Raw genomic sequence first — 17384 nt, 5'->3', positions numbered from 1 at the left:
AAAAGTGTCAAACCTGGTGCAGTGTGTGACGAGTCAAACTGGAAGTTAGAAACAATTATGCGCGCACAGGGGTACGAAAGGGTGTATGTTGCAGCTTGTGAGAGAAGTGGGAAGTGCGTAGTATGGCGTGGTACCACCAATCTCTACTATATTTTGCTCCCTATAATAGAGGTCAGTGGATGCGACGGTGTGACATCACAAGCTGGTTTCAGTTTCCTTTTGTAAAACCGAAACCACGAGTAAAGAAAATAAAAGAAAGAAGGAAGGAAGGGGCTGTTATAGCTAAGTTCAGAACGTGCTCTAAGATATACTGTTCCTCGCCAACAGCGCCTGTTTAGCTCCGTCTGTATTCGCAGCCGCATTGTTCGTAAGCGTGTGTGTTCCCTACGATCTAGGAGAGAGAGACGAAACTTTAACGGGGGGCCCACTGGTGTGGGCTGCAAGCCCGGGCCAGGGCTTCTCTCGCAGATTTAGCACGGGTGCGTATGTTTGTCCTACGCAAGAAAGAGAGTATCGATGAAACCGAAGAAGTGTGCGTTGGCTTTTCGCCCTTTCCACGCGCTGTCGTCGTGCCGTGCGCGTTGCCTTTGCTTCGACGGCTTTAATACAAGCGACAGGTCACGAAAACAGGTTCTTTCTTTGCTCTCCGCTTGCGTTGTGTCACCTGGCGCAGCGATCGTCGTGATATAACTCAGGCGGAAGGAAATGTTTGATCAGGGTAAGGAAGGCGTTCTCAAGAAGCACAGTAAAGGCAGGCAGAGCCCTTCGCGCACAACGTTGTTGCGTTTTCTTTTTCTTTAATACGCTGACACATGTAACATCATTGAATGCTGGCTTAGGATCAGAATGTAGGTTATCAAATCCAATAAATTGTTGCGTGCATCTTTAATTGATGGTCTACTTTTACTTGAAGCAGTGTAAAGAAGTTAATGGCTCAGATCGCATCCAGCATTGTCATATGCCAATTCGCAGATATTTCATTTTCCGATGTCAGTGAACCTTGTCTCTCATTTTTAGTACTATTAAGTTCTGCGACACTGTTTTGAAAGATTGTCTTATTACATCCATTTGATAAACTCTGGCAAACAGAAGTCAGGCGAGTAAATGTTTTTTTCTGTTAGCGCGACCTGAATGTGGTACGACAAAAAATCGTGCGTTTGAGACACTGCAGCGCCTGACGGGGAAATCTTTAGACGGGCACGCGCCGGTAGCAGACGACGTCGCATCTTCCGTTCTTCCGCTCCGACACCGGAAGCAGCGCACGCGATTGACGCGTCACTAGGCGGCGACGCGCAGAAAGTGACAAGTGGCGATGTGAATCGGGCCAGCCGCGTAGGTCGTCGGCAAAACTTCAGCTGATCGTGAAATCGATCTCGCTTTCTTCCGCGTGTCATCGGGTCCAGAGCACAACACCCGAAGCATGACAATGGGAGAAGAGTCTCCTGTCTCGTCCCTCGTGCTTCCAGTGCTGATCCGTCCTATATTGGACAAAGTAAGTGCGTTTCCGCGGCGCCTTTCCGCTTCAAGCTGTCAACGATATCACGCTATCGCCTACCGCAGTCACCAACGCTACACCCCGACTTCGGCTGTCATGTTAAACTTGGCTCCATACCTTGTTTCGTTCTAGTTGTCATCGTTTCCTGTCGCCAGAATAACTGATAAACTTAAAAAAAAAAAAAAGGCTGCCGAAGGGATGCTGTGCTAGCACTGCTTGTGTAGGACGTCCGCTGTTGTTGGCCTTTCTGCGAGAGGGCTTTTTGAGGTGTTCTGTACTGACCTTCCGACACGAAGCGTTCATGCACAGTCCATTCCCACTGCTCAAGTCCGTTTCTCTGCGTTTCACTAGTAACGCCAATGCGCGGGGCCATTGCCGGAAGCGGGAATAGATCGAAATCGCTCGTCCGTTTTCCTTGCCGTAGCCTCGGGTCATCTTTCTATATTGAGCGCTGACAACTTCGTGGCCTGCACTCCTCCATGCAGCTGTAAGTGCTTCGAATGTGTTCTTATACATGTTTGTCTGTGCTTTCACTCGCAGTTGGAAAGAAAAGATCTAGGAGCGGCCCAAACTTTAAAAGGAGCCGTCACCAAGGTGAGCGTCAGGGTCTTCTATCTTTTGATCTCGTCAATTATTCAAGGAGACCTGGCAGTATGTCACGTTACATTGCCAATGCTAGCAGGCAGCTTGCTGTACAAGTTAAAAAAAAAAAAAACCCTGCGTACGTTTGTATGTAGTGCTCGGCTACATTAAACTGCATTATTCAGCAAAATAAAGAAAAATTTCATTTGAATCGGAATGAAATATTTGACGCCACCATTACCAAGTGTCACAACTACTCATTAATATGATCAAACCATACTAGCCACAACATCTGCAGTTAAATGGTGTATGATGTCAGGTGCTAAGGGCTAAACATTGTTGATGATTATTCACATATTTAAAGGGCGTAGCGATGAAAGCCCGTTGTATTTGATAACTTTAGGTGTGTGGTAGGCAACTGTAACATGTGCTGTAAACCATCAGTTGATGTTCTTATTTTTTAAAGGTTGAAATGGAACATCCTGGCTTTTTGTATGACCTTGTGATGGGACTGATTAAAGAGACTGACGTTTCCGTGAATGTCACAGAATGCTTGCTGAAACTTCAAGGGTCGATTCCTGACAATGAAGGTACGTGTAACATCAATACAATTGCAGCAATTCTCAAACTTCGTTGTCTGGAGCCCCATTACCTGCTCGAAGGTCTATGTGTATGCTTGCTTTTACATAAAGGCATACCTAAAAGAGTCATTAAGCTAGGACTGTGACAACCAAAAACATATGTGAAGCTCCTATAAAATGCACATATGTTTGGATGCATTGTCTTTCATTACCAGTTACCTGTCGTGGTTGCGTAGTGGCTAAGGCGTTGCACTACTATGTCTGAGGGGGCAGGATCGAATCCCGGCCGCGGCAGCTGCATTTCGGTGGGGGTGAAATGCAAGAATGCCCATGTACTGTGCATTGGTTGCACATTAAAGAACTCAAAGGGGTCAAAATGAATCTGGAGTTCCTTGCTACGACGTGCTTCATAATCAAATCGTTGTTTTGGAACTTAAAACCCTAGAATTTTTTCATATTCAGTCAAGTTTTATTCGAACAGTATGTTGTGTTAGCAGGGGCACTGACAAAGGTTTCAAAATTGCAAGTCCCATTCAGCATCAACCTCTCTGTTGTATTTGATGGGTGAACGTTGTTGAGAATGCTGCTTTACGTAGATACTAACGCCTTTTTATTCATGAGCCCAGTACTTCACATTCTCAGCAGGTTCTTCAACTTTGGCACAAGTGGCAGCCACCAGATTGTGACAGGATTGTGACACAAGTGGGAACTGTCTGTGTGGCCTGGCAAATATTAAGTCATATACAGGAAGTCTCTGCAAATACATAATCAAACATTTTTCTTGCCCTTTCAAAAGATCAGCTTAGGATCAGACTTTGGACTTTCCACAGCTGTCTCTATGTGCCCCTTGAACTTTCTAGGGGTCTCTTTGCTGCCAGAAACCACAGTTCAAGAAACACTGCATTATTGAAGGATGTGGCAAAGATCAGTTTCAAGCAGTGTAAATAAGTTGTTAAATTCTGCATAGGAGTTGTCTCGTGCTGTAATGTTTGTTGAGTGGTGCATAGAACTACGTGCGTGCATTTTCCGTGCGTCCTTAACAGGATTTCTAACAATTTGCTTTGCAGACCTAAAGTGCTCTAGGACGGAGGATGCCTTCCAAGAATTCAACCGGCGTGCATCATACCTCAAGAAAGTTCTCAGTCGTATTCCTGATGAAATCAATGACCGCAAGACATTCTTGGACACAATTAAGTGAGTGTGAGGTGTAGTTCCACATCTATGTGTATTGTGCAGTCCAAGCTGTATAATTTTTTTCTTTGTGCTGAACTTTGGCGAGAAATGACTTTATTTATTGTGTTTTGATAAGTGGGGGAGGGGGAGAGAACAGCATACCTTTAGTATGAGCAGCTGAATGGTCTAGTGCCCTATGCAGTAAGAAAACCGAGAAAGGTTGCCCGACTGAATCCCAAACTTTAAGTAGTAAGCCTTTGGAGATGCTTCTGTAGGCTTAAGGGAATGTCTACAAATTTCTGCCGATAAAAACACTTCAAAAAGCTTTGAAACTGTACTGTGCGGGCTTACATCACCAAAATTTAGTGCATATTTTAAATTTCTTGAGGAGGTTTCTTGCACACTGCATGGCATTTGCCTCAATTTTGTTATGCATCCTGTCGGACAGCACGTGCCCGTAGTCCACAGTAGTAATGCTCGAACCTTCAACTATAAACATGACCTCTGACTGAGTTAAACTGAAGCTTACGCCAGGATCACACGTACCCTTTCTCATTGAATTTGAGTTGTTCAGAGCCCTGTTGCGGGGCATATTCATTGATCATAAACTTTATCTTGCAGGGAGATCGCCAGTGCAATCAAGAAATTGTTGGATGCTGTTAATGATGTTTCCACCTATATTCCATCTCCATACAGGAAGCAGGTGGTTATTCTTTTTTGTGTTGTACTTATAATTGAGTGGAAATTGAAAAGAAAACAGTGGAATAGACATTCACGCTAGATCTTTGAACTGTAATAGTGTGAAAATATGTAGAATTATTGACTAAGTCAAAAATTCATGTCCATGTCAATGCAGGAGCAACCGAGAAACGAAACTGGGGCGAAAAAAAGTGTTAACCTCTACCAAAAAGTGGCCTAGGTTAAAGAAAACATATGCAGATATTATAGCATGCTGCTGCTTTACACTAGATACTTCCAATTTATTAGTTTTTGTACAACAAGCTGAATAGTGTAAAAGCAGAACTAAAGCTGTAAGTTGAGCCACACATTTAACATTATACAAGGCTTCCCGAGCAAGTATCATATTTTGTAAACATAGAAAGTTATTTTTGCTTGTCAGTGAAATGGACAATTGGTTCCTATTGTGTATTTCCACATGCTCATAAAAATTTTTGGTGCAGGAAATGTAAAAAAAAAGTTCTATACTTTAAGACTGATATTGAGTGTACTCTGCACATCAGTGTTGAGGGGATGAGATATATCTCCAATGCAGACCTGCATGCTACCACCAGAAATAATACTTGCTTGGGTTCACGTTCAGCACGTTTTGATTTTCGTTCTGGTTTGGATAAATAAAAATTTTAAACAGTTTGTGAACTGGTTTGCAACACTGAACTGGTTCGCGAACCAGTTCAGCTCGGTAAACTTTTATCCTACTGTATGGCAAAATTCTGCAGAGTGCTATCAACTTTTCCGCATGGCGCATGAGCTGGCTGTGTCAGGAGATGGAAGAAATGGGCTCACTAACACATGGGAGACAGAAATCAATGTTTTTTTACTTCAATATCAGTGACGTTTAATGTTAAATATAAAGGCACTATAATCTTAGGCACTGTCGTTGCAAGAGTATGCGGTGCGGTGCCTCAACACATACTCCTTTTTTCCTGCATTTTCTTTTATTGTCATCCACACTGAGTATGGGCAAAACACTACAAATTTATAGGGGTGTTCGAAAAGCTACATTTTCTAATCAAATTGCGAATAAGAAGGAGGGGAGGCACAGATATGTAAACGAAATTCTCACGTCAGTTACCTTATGTTTTTTTTTTCTTCTTTGTAAATTGCATTGGTATTTAGCGATATAATATTTCAAACCCAAAAAAAATAAACAAAAAAGGAACTTTGTCTTTTATGTATATATATAGCAAAAAAATTAAAGTTGTGAAGTAAATTCTACTAATTTAGCACATGGCAAGGGATTACAAGTGATAATCTTGAAGAAAAATGACATAAACTAGTCTAAAAAACATAACAAAGCACTTTATTTTTTATGCATCACAATGCCCACAAATCAACAGTAAAGGTGATCACATAATGGGCAGGCAGCATGATCATCAAGTGAACAGTTCAAAGTACTTCGTAAGAGAATAAATTTTGTCTCAAAGGATAAAAGTAAAGAGAGAAGCACCATAGCAATAGTTGCTCTCACTCGATTTTACAAATATCTCGCTAACGCTGTGCGGTACGCTCGGGAAGCCTGCCTTGTTAAGCGAAATAGGATGTGGCCTGAATTCTGCATTAAAAAGTCTAAAGTAGCATGATGCCTAATTTAAGTAAGATACAAGAAAGCACCGATGAATGTCCAGCTCACCTCACCGTTCTTGTATATAGTGCTGGACACTGAGCATATCGAAAGGCAGAATGCTTTGCAGATGCAAAAGAGTACAAATTATGATACAAATTGCGACGAGTGTAGATATGCAGCCTGGCTGATGCAAAGACATAACTGTGCCTGTCCTTGTGTGCTGTCTCCGTGATTGTTTATTCACGCAGTTAAAAAATGTTTGCAAGGACGCAACATTGAGATGAACGCGGCAGCACCAATGATTCAACAGGCAGTCCAGTCATCACGTTTGTTAGAAACAAGGGGAGTGAAGGAAAGGTTGACCGAGTGCTGAGTGGAAGCAATAACTGAACCAGCCAAACTCGGTGCTCGATTTGCTGCTGGTCTCCAACCCTTCTCATGACCCCACCGATGCTGTGGTGCCTGGTCATATTTGACTTCTGTCACAAGAATGAAAGCAAAAACTTCCCCGAGGAATACAATTCTTGCATGACACCAATGCTTTGTGTTCTCGCCGCTCCTGCCCTTTTCCCCTCCAAAGCCCCTCCATTGTGTTGGAGAGGAACGAAGTGTGGACTCAGCTTGGAAAACGAGCAACATTAGAGAAACAGGCAGGGGGATGGAAGTGTTTCATGGCGTGTTCGTTATAGGTGTTCTATGGCTGGCATGGTGATGTCTGAAAGGCGGCTGCTTACGTTGCCAATGCTGCAATATGGCTTCGGTGCTTCAGCTTGATGCGGCAAGGGCATACGTAAAGCTGGCATGTGCGTGTGAGGGTTCATTGGCATCCTTGAGGACTCAGCGTAGATCCAGACATTGACATGCTCACAATGTGAACAGCAGCTGTGCTGTTCCACACTGGGCTCTTCATTTTCTTTTTTTCTTTGTACACTGGTTTGAAGCACAATGCACACTGCTCAGATAGCTCAGATAAACCTTTTGCATTGTTGCCATCACCGTGATTCTGGCGATAACATTATCGAAAATGACCTATCATAAAGCAGCCAAAGCATCCTGATAAGAATGAGTAACAATATTTTTCTCAACAACATACAGTTTACGAATGTAGTGCGCAGATAAAAAAAAAAGAATTATGTGGTTTTACGTGTCAAAAACTACAACATGATTATGAGGCATGCCACAGTGGGAGACTGCCGATTAATTTTGACCATCTGGGGCTCTTTAACATGCATGAACCACGGCACGCAACAAAAACACATTTCCTGTGCCATTTACAGTCGTTGCTACCACGTACCAAAAAGGTGACTGCAATCATTAACAACTGCATGGTTATTGTTACGGGAAACTGTGTTGATTACTAATTAGTCCTCTCATTTTCTCTTCTCAGTGACACGGTATTTTTTGTGCTCCTTGTGTCCTGGCTTGTGCATTTTACGGTTTATCTTGTAATAGTAGCAAGCTGGCTCAAGTGGAAACTTCAACAGAAAGAATGGTTCTGCAATGTTTCTGAAACACTGTTTCGGCAAAAGAATATGACTGGCATAGCTGACTTTTTAAGTGCGGGTGTCTCTGCCAATGTGGCCGTATAGTTACAGCACTTAGTTACTGTCTGTCTTCTTTCTCACGAATAACGGAACTCATTAGTCATAACAGCCTTCTCTTGGGGTGCGCCATCTGAAAATGAACTAGTTTGAACAATCACTTATGTATTATGTTTGCACTTTATATGCTTGAACTGTTTCGTGCCAAACTTATAACCGTTCTTATTCTTTTTGGTTCAAGTGCAGGCATGTTCTAAGAGCATTAGTTCGGGTTCATTTTCAGCTAGAATTCCGGTTCGGGTACGGTTTTCGGTTTCGGTTCGGTTTGAAATTCTGGCTACCACAACCTAACAACTTCTTTGAACGGTTGTCAGCACTCGACACGGCTTCACTTGGAAAAGTCATGATCTACCGTGTTGTATGTAGTCTAACTGACATGGAAATTTCTCCCATACTTTTAGAGCTAGAATAAGTGGACTTGCTAAGCACTGCCACACAGCTTAATATACTGCAAGTTTATTGTCTTTCTAGCTGGAAGAAAAGTTGATGCGTGTTGTTCACTCTAATGTGCTTAACCTTGTTTGTTACAGGCATTGGAACATCGGAAACGGGAGTTTGTAAAGTACTCTAAGCGCTTCAGTAACACTCTAAAGGAATTCTTCAAGGAGGGGCAGTAAGTACAAATTTAAAAACCCTCCATTTCTGTATTTTTCATTGTAGTGCACAATGCAAGCAGTACATCTATGTGTATATGTGTATGTATGTATGTGTTGTTGAATCTTCAGCGGGATGTAAAATCAGGCTAATTGGTGCAGTTGCACAATTTCAACAATGCAGAACGCGCAGGGCAATTGATCTCTACTTCCATCTTAGCACTTTTGCAAATCTTATCACGATTGGACCACACTACACGGCATTAGCATGGATTTGAAGCACTTTGGTGATTGTGTAGGCAGGGTATACATCAGATGCAACTCTGAGGCAACTGTCAAATAGGCATATCTGAAATTTATTGCAGGGATTAAAGCAAAGTGATGCCATCTTTTCAACTTGATCCTCCTCTTTATAGACTGTCTCATCTTGTTTTTGTCACAATTTTTGTCACTCACCTGTACAACCAAAACTCTGTTGTGTAGAGACAATGACAATATTCAGCTTCCTTCCCTTATCATAGACTGCGCAAGCAGCACTAAATGTGCATGAGGTATGCTCATCGTTGAGGGATAAAGTGATCATCTCGAATATGGGCGGTGAGCTTGTTGTGAACTCTCTGGGTTTAAATGGGCAAAATCTGAACTCTCGTGACCTGTTGGTTAACACATTTGGCCTTTTTGGTGATGGGGATGTATTAAAACTTTCATAGCTGGAATTAGTGTTTTGCACGAGTGCTCCTAGTACCCAGTAATTGAAGTTTCAGAGTGAAGAACACTAGTTCAGGTTTACAAGTTCACTTCACATGTTAATTACAAGGGGTTTCATTTGAGGTAGAGTAATACACTCTTCAGTCATCTACAAGTTACTATATTTACTCGAATCTAGGCCAGCCCCAATTCTAAGCCAACCCCCGAATTTCCGAAGCCAGAAAAATAAAAGCACTTATCTCTAATGTAGGCCGAACAATAAAGGGAGGACAGCATTCACAAAAAGAAAGCAGCATTTACTTAATATCAACATACAGAACTCACTCTATGTTACCATCGCTGCTTGCCTCGTCGCTATAGCCCAGACCACATGCACGCTTGCAGACAAGCGCAAGCTCACGCCCTTGCGCCTACGCATGCGCAAACTGCAGCACGGCTCGTACGCATCGAAACACAGCGTGAACTCGGTTATAGAACGCTTATTTTCCTTATTGTCATCTCCTCGTTGCGGCACACGCAAAAAGCGTCCCCCATCGCCCCCCTCCAACAACGGACGTTTTTCTCATCGATGCTGAAGTCCCGCCCAGCTTGAACGTTTGACGATGCCTCTGTGGCTAGCACAACTTCTTGTTTGAAACTGGCACTATAGTGAGATTGCCTGTTTGGTGTCATTACCATAACGCCATGCCGCACGCCGATACGACACAGGTCAAAATAGCAACGTCACTCGTATACTTCAGTTGGCTACTGGCTCGACTAATACCGGCTGTGATACTGACTTTTCTAGATGACGCTATCTATGCACCATATTTATCGTTTTAAATTGCAGCCTGCACATTTTTTAACATCCTCAGAAACTAAGCCAACCCTAGAGTTTGGCATATGATTATTTAAAAAACACTATCTGCCTAGATTTGAATAAATATGGTAACAAATTTTGGGAGGAACACCTCTTGAAAACATGCTGCACTTGTGGTCTGCCCCTCTGCACTTGTAAAAGATTTGGCAGACTTAGTGATTTGTCCACCATTATAGGCCAACTGCAATGAAATTTTTCACCACGTAAAAAGCCTAGCTTCAGATAATTTAGACATGCAGTAGCCTCCGTGAAAAATCTTATGCTTGAAACATAGTTCGCTATGTCACAATGAGCTCGTAAAAATCGGATGTTTTTCATACTGAAACTGAAAAAAACAACTCATTATTGCCCAGCGGAAGTGACGTACAGTGAAGAATGTGGAGAACCAGTGCCCATGCTGTCTGCTTTCCTTGCTTGTATTGCGTTCTGGTGTATCAGTAAACAGGTCCTGCAATGCGCTGTGACAAGGCTGTTGTGTGCCAGCGACATTCTTTTAATGCAAATTATTCTCCAAGTCCAGCCGGTTTTCTTTATCTGGTTGTCTATGTTCAACAGTTGGGCCTCGATGCGTATTGGGGTGGCCAAGCTAATGCGCTAAATTAGTAAAAATCGGATGCTCTACAGTCTTGTGTGGCTGGCGTGGGAATAGAACATGTCCTATTGCATGCCACAACAACTGGAACGTTGTGCATCGCATGCTAGCTTGGCTGACCAGCAGCATGCTGTTCGGTTTCACTAAAGCTAGCATGTTGCATTTGCACTTTTGACAAACAAATAAGCGCTCGCTCGCCAGACACTTGTGAGCTAGCACTGCAGCAGCAACTGATCGCCGCGCTGCAGCAGCTCGCGTTTAAAGCTCAGGATAAAATGTTAGCGACCTTAGAGTCTCTCGCATGACGTATCAGACTTCACCGGCCGCTGCCTGGTATGCTGGAAGCAGCGGACTCGTTGATTGATCAGACCTACCAGACAACTACCGCCATCTGTAGGGAAGGGTGATAATTAGCGGAGGCTTATTGTGACCAGGCTGGAAGGGCTTGGTGCTGAGTGTGCATAAACTCATGGCCAGACAGGCCGGACTGCGGCCGTAATAAATATTCGCCCATTTCGCTGTGGCGGCATTGCATTCCTGTATGGCTTGCCACCGCATCTACAGCATGGTCGCCACCTTGCAGTCTCCTTCGTGACAAATGCAGCATGCGGTTCCTGCTCGTTTTTGGCGCTGTATCAGGAGGGATTGCCTTCATCTACTTCGACGCATCCGATGCAGAGATGGGTGAAACATCTTGAAGATAATGGATTACTGGAATTGATCGCTCGAGAATGCCGCCCTTGAATACAACTTACCTTCGATTTTCGCCCGCCATCGCGGCATATATTACTTACAGTCAAGTCGAGAAAGCGTTTGTCAAGCAGATCTTGGTGCTTCATCTACTACAGTTTACATGCTTTGTGCGCGTTGGCTGGTCTGCGTCGCACTTACCTGCCGCGCTGCATTGCACGCTTGTGCTAGGAAAGCTGGGACAAGAAAGATATGTTCGGCCTTTCTCTACTCAGTGTTGTGTAGTGCAGAGCTATCACTCGTGCTCGAGTGCTTATTCGAGCACCCGACAGCCACACAACGCATCGGCATTCTTGCAACAGCTCATTTCACGAGAGCAACAGGGACAACATGCGCCAAGAGAGACGCCCTTCAACTCGCAAATGGCGAACAAGCAATGCGCCTGGCTGCCTAGGTGCAGCATGATGCAACTAAGAGATCAACAGTTGCTTACAGTTCTTCAGTATGTGCCATATCCACATCGCTACCGCTTTGCTACCAGGTGCACGTGTTATCTTCATAGGCACTATTTAATAGCTGCTAATAACAAAATTAGGTGAGTACCAGCCTTGCGACTTGGCTAAGATTACTTTGAGAGTATACGCTGGGCATTTATAGTCAATTTAGCCCAAGTGAAATCTCGTTGCAGTTGGCCTTTAAACTTATTTACTGCAGCATCAGTTAGTTCCCTTACTACCCCCATCACTCCCAACGTTGCACACACCTGAAATTCTGTGCAAGCTCTCCCATCTGGGTGTGATGACAACACTGTGGCATGCTGATGACACTGCCATGGCAATAATGGCAACATGACAAAGCCAGTGTGATAAGAACGGCAGCATGACAATGACAGTACGTTGACTCATATCTAAGATACAGAAGATTTGTCTTCGTGAGAGTAACAGAGAACAACTGCTACACCACTCCCCAGCTATGCTGAGCAAGTGTGTGGCCTTCAAAATATGTGTGCCGATGCCATACATTTTCAAGTCTGCTTAGGGCGCACTACAAGCTCTTCAGAAAGTGCCAAACATTGAAGCTCTATGACAGTGCAGTGGTTGTGGTGTCTGGCTCCTATCCGTACATCTCTGCTGTCTGGGCTGGCATCAGTTTGGCTCCATGTGGCGGCAGTGGGCAATGTTTTTCTAGCACTATAGTAGGGTAGAGTAGAAGGTACAATATCACAGCAACCATGATTGTGGTGGCCTGACAATGACGGCGAACATGATAAACGACTCTAAACAGCTGTTTCAGTAAATGTCTTTACACCCCACACTGACGCAGAGCTAAAGGCCCATATGTGCTCTAGCAGTAAATGGACACAGCATGGTCTGTTGCACACAACTGTGAGTAGCAGTATGCGGAACACTTCACCTGGCAATAGTACCAAGTGCACATAATTTTTGCAGCTTGGAGTGGAGCCGACAGATACATGCACAAGCACAAAGCCGTTTGAGAGACACAACCATGTGTCAAAGATGGCTTGGGCACTCAGCATTACTTGTGTTTTACATATGCACACACAGAGCATCTTGTGGCAGCAAGATCTGTGCCTTGAATGAGGCATCTGTTTTGATCATGTAGTACACTGCACAAACATTTGTCAGATTACAGGGAAGGGTGAGTGAAACAGATCCACTGATGGGTGGGATCATAAACTTGTGCACTCTAGAAAAGATGAAATGAGCAACAATGATAAGATGACATTGTGTTTACAGATTCCCTTTGATGTGCCTCTGCTATTGCACTCTTTGGTTGTAGCTGACTAAGACAGCAACTATGCATTTCATTTGCTCTGGGGAATCATGGCCAACATGTATAGAGCTGTGACCCAAATTTAGACTGTATTTTCAAGGTAACTCTAAATAGTGGCAGACGTTAAGTAAAGGGCTAAGGCTAGCATCACCTGAATCACTGGAATGTGCTTTACCAATACAGATGTCCTCTACTTTTGAGAGCAGCTTACCACCCACAATCAAGACAGCACAGTACACAAGATTCTCTCTTAATATTATGTATGTTTACAAACTGTGAAATGCCTCAATCAGCTCATACCCATAGGCGCCTATAGATGGTTTTCAAATGCAGTTGTTTACTTAAATTGTTGCACCTAAAGTAGCATTACCTAGCAGTAGCATGTCAATTTATGTAGTTTGGTTAATCTGTGGCAGTTATTGATGCCACCGATGTCCAGGCAATGTCGTATAAAAAATATGCCTGAAAAATGGTTCGTGTGGTTTTAGCCACAATTATTTTCATTCAGTCTACATTTGAGGCACTTTTGAGCCACATAAAGTGCGCAAATTGTAGCAGGAGCTTTTGTATCACCTCTATGCCTTCTCTTCCAGAGTACAGGCAGTTTTCGTGAGCGCAGTGTACCTCATCTACCAAACAAACCACATTATGGTCACCGTCAAGAATGAATGTGACTGAGGGCAAATTTTGAGGTGAGCTGGCCCTTTCTCCCTTCACGTGAAGTGCACGAGCTTCTGCAAGTTTGAAAGGCTACTTCTGAGCTGATTGGATCACGATCATTGCAGCATTCGGCCTAGGTTCGTGGACAAGGCGCAAAGAAAGCAAGGCATCCCATTGCTGAATGACAGCTGGCATGTCTCTTTTTTCAAGCAGGGGATGTGTACAGAAGTTTGCAGATTTTTCAGGCACAGAGGGTACCAGAGACAGTCTCAAAAACTTTCACAGAAAAATGAATTTTGTTGCTTTTTACAACACAGTACGAAAAACTTGGTCACATGTTTTTTATTTTTTTTTTTTTTGCTCAGTGTAGTGCTCCACTGAAACAGTACCAGCTTAAAATTTCATGAAACTGGAGGCCATGAGCCTGTTTCATGCCTGTCCATCACACAATGAGTGTTGTGCATAGTTATAATGCTGCGAAGTGCAAATTTCATATGCAATCTTGTCATTGCACAATGCTGGCAGCTTAGGCTGCGTTGCACAGAACCAGTTTGGAGATTTTTGCGTACACACCAGCTAGGTGTCATACTGTGTAGTACACGCTTATATTATCTTGGTAGGTGCTTGTGGTAGTTGACTGGTTTTCATCAGACCCAGTTGCCACTTCTATGCTTGTTCTGTCTAGCCTGTGAGCATTATCTCGGGGCAGTTTGCTGATAACTACTGGTAGAAAGATATTAGTGGTATGCTTTCTGCAACAGCTCAATGCCGGCTGGTGGTGAATTGGTCATGTGTATGTGAGCCTAAACAGTGCCACTCGATCAGCAAATCTGCAATAGAAATTTGCACTTTGGTGCCAAATTGACAAAGGTTTCTTCAGTGGCCAAAGGGTATAGGCAACTATTCAAGCGGTGTCAGCTTCGTTCACTGCTGCTATGTCTGCAACGTTGTGCACATATTCCTGAAAGATTGAGCAAGGCACAATCTAGCCTCCAAAATTTTGATCGGCATTATACATAAGTTCTATGGAACATGTGGCAGTGAAACAGAGATGTCCGAATGGCTGAGCAGGTCTGCAAAACTAGGCAACCAAAATTTTGATTAATGACTGTACATGGAAAGGAACAGGAAGGAAGGAAATAAATTTGTTTGATTAAAGTAAGGGCAGTCTATTACATCTGCTTAAATAGGATAGCATGCTTTTATTCTAATATCCAGGGTTATTGGAGTTTGAATGAGCATGGAGTGAAACAGGATAAATATGGCAAAAGTGATTGCCCTCCAGAGGTGCAGAAAAAGAGATGGCTGTATTGACTTATAGCCAGTGTGAGGGAGATTGGACTGAAGTGAAATAAGCTGAAGTATATGGCCTGGCATATTGTAGTTTGCAGTTGTTTGCATTGCAAAGGCTGCGTTGACCAGGTGCACAGGCTCTCCTGAAAGCTCCAAAACACGATCACATTCAGCAGGCTGATTTCATACATAAGTATGATATCAGATGGACAGTTATGCATGGATTGTTTATACACCACTGTGAATGTTTAGTGCAACTGAAAGTGAACTTGAGCATGCTTCACAAAATACTGTACTAGCTATAGCAGTCATTTGTTTGCACGTAGTGTGAAACTGGAAATTCATTTTTATTTGCAGGATTGCTTTCCAAACGCTGATAAGGCATCAGCTACATGGTCCACATGGATGTCTAGGAAGTAGTGTTGGGTGCCAGGGATCAGTTGTGCAGTCATGGCTGACGGTGACAGTGCCTACATCCCATCAGTGCTGTGGCTGAAACCTGATTGTGTTGTTGCATTCACATTTGCACCGGATAGTGGAGCTACAGGGAGGGACACTAACAAGAGCTTTTCTATAAGCGTGAATGTGTGATATAACACCGACATTGTGGCAGTGGGTCTCGTCTCGCTCGCCTACATTTCTTTGGTTGTGAACGCATGCATATTCATTTAATTTGTGCATTAGCAAACCTAATCAGATGGAACTGGCATTACCTGCTCACTCGGTACCTTCTTTATTAAATAAAAGTTTTCTAGCAGTTGTGTATCTAGAGCAAGCAATTGTAAACAGGAATTGTTTTAAAGAGTTACATTTAGCATTGATTGAACATATATGTTTTGTTGACAGTTACGGTTGTATGAACCGATTTTCACAAGGAACTAACCAGTGGCTCTTTTGGAAGGTTAGTATTGCTAGGACAGAAATTTGTAGATGTTGAAAACGGTTTAGAGCAAGTTGAATGAAAAAAAGAGAGCAACGTGACAGATGTCATGGGTGCCTGTTCTTTAAACATATCCGACAGGCTCCACCTGCCCGCCAGCTGTTTCTGTGCAGTTAACTGCAGAGCATGTTGCTTGCAGTAGCTCAAGTATACCGACACTTCTTTAATTAGTGAAAGTTCCCTTTCATTGAAACCTGTGAATGTATGGAGTTACCCTGGTCAGCAGTTTCACTAAAGGAATATGTTAGTGCAAGTCTTCTAAATGCGACAGTTGTAATATGTTCTCACTATTCAAATGCACATGAGCAATTTACGAGTATTCTTCCTGGAAATTTCCTTGCGTGTGTAATTGATTCTTGAATGATACTTTCCAATGTGGCCAATGTAATTTTTTTATCTTACAAGGGCAAAAACAAAGCATCTCTTGTGAAAGGGAGGAACAGGTCATCATTGCACACAACAGAGCAGTAGCTTGCAGACACAGTCGTGGAAGCTCAAGTTACTTTCTTGTTTGCCAAAATCACTTTCATGATTCCCTGTAGTCTCGTGAAACAGGTAAAGGATAACAATAAACAAACTCATATGTGCTGAATATAGGGGCAGTTTATTTTCTTTTTTTTAAACTCGGCTACGCAAGCTTTTGAAAGCAAGCTTTAAAACCCAGCTCTACTGCATTGGCAGTGAGGCATTTTGTACTGTGACAGCGCAAGTGCAACTATGCGACACATGTTGACTGTACTAGCATTATTTTCCATCACCTGTGCGTTCACATGAGATGTGGCATGCATTGTTTATCTTTCCTCCCGGTTGTCTGTTGACTGCATGGTCCATGCAGATGTTGCATGTTGTAGTCTCTTCACTTGGATGTGACATTATTAAAGAAAATACTTTTACCTATGTATTCAATGTCCTTCTCTCCTTTTAATATTACTTAAGAGATGCTTCTAAATTACCTGCTGTGGTTGCTTAGTGGCTAAGGTGTTGTGTTGCTAAGCACGAGGTCGCGGGATCGAATCCTGGCCACAGCAGCCGCATTTCGATGGGGGCGAAATGCGAGAACACCCATGCACTGTGCACGTTAAAGAACCCCAGGTGGTCAAAATTTCCAGAGTCCCCTACCACGGCATGCCTTATAACCAGATAGCAGTTTTGGCACGTGAAACCCAATGATTTAATAACTTTTTTTGGCTTCTAAATTTTGCCTTAATTTTTCAAGTTCAGTATGTGGGTTGGTCATCAAGGAGATGAAGATCTCTCTGTACCATATTATTTGATGAGGGATAGCAGGCAGGTGCATCTTGGATTGTAGTATATTTTAACCTTGGCATAAGGTACATGGATATAAGAAATTATTGTATGTAAAAAAGCACAATTTTCATTGGCCATGCTTTATCTCCAAGTATTCTACTGCCTTTATTGAAACCAAGAATACAAGATTTTAGATAATATTGGTTACAGCGCAGTGAATTGATTTACTCGTAGCTCGAAATATGTATTCTGGCAGCAATGATGTCTATT

The 17384-nt window shown here is 43.0% G+C and overlaps 1 protein-coding gene across 1 annotated transcript; it reads left to right on the top strand.

Annotated features, from left to right (window-relative positions):
- Positions 1-1285: 1285 nt before the first annotated feature.
- Positions 1286-16767, top strand: Ccm3 (programmed cell death protein 10 Ccm3). The gene is made up of 8 exons (XM_075681458.1): positions 1286-1492; positions 2036-2089; positions 2544-2667; positions 3726-3852; positions 4453-4534; positions 8268-8350; positions 13567-13665; positions 15284-16767. Exons 1-7 carry the CDS (start codon positions 1421-1423, stop codon positions 13649-13651), a joined length of 627 nt encoding a protein of 208 aa, XP_075537573.1. The 5' UTR covers positions 1286-1420; the 3' UTR covers positions 13652-13665; positions 15284-16767.
- The last annotated feature ends 617 nt before the right edge of the window (positions 16768-17384 follow it).

Source organism: Dermacentor variabilis, chromosome 2 (genome assembly GCF_050947875.1).
Source record: "Dermacentor variabilis isolate Ectoservices chromosome 2, ASM5094787v1, whole genome shotgun sequence".
Lineage (NCBI taxonomy): Eukaryota > Metazoa > Arthropoda > Arachnida > Ixodida > Ixodidae > Dermacentor > Dermacentor variabilis.
The sequence above is the reverse complement of the archived record's forward strand: the minus strand, read 5'-3'. Positions and strand labels throughout refer to the sequence as shown.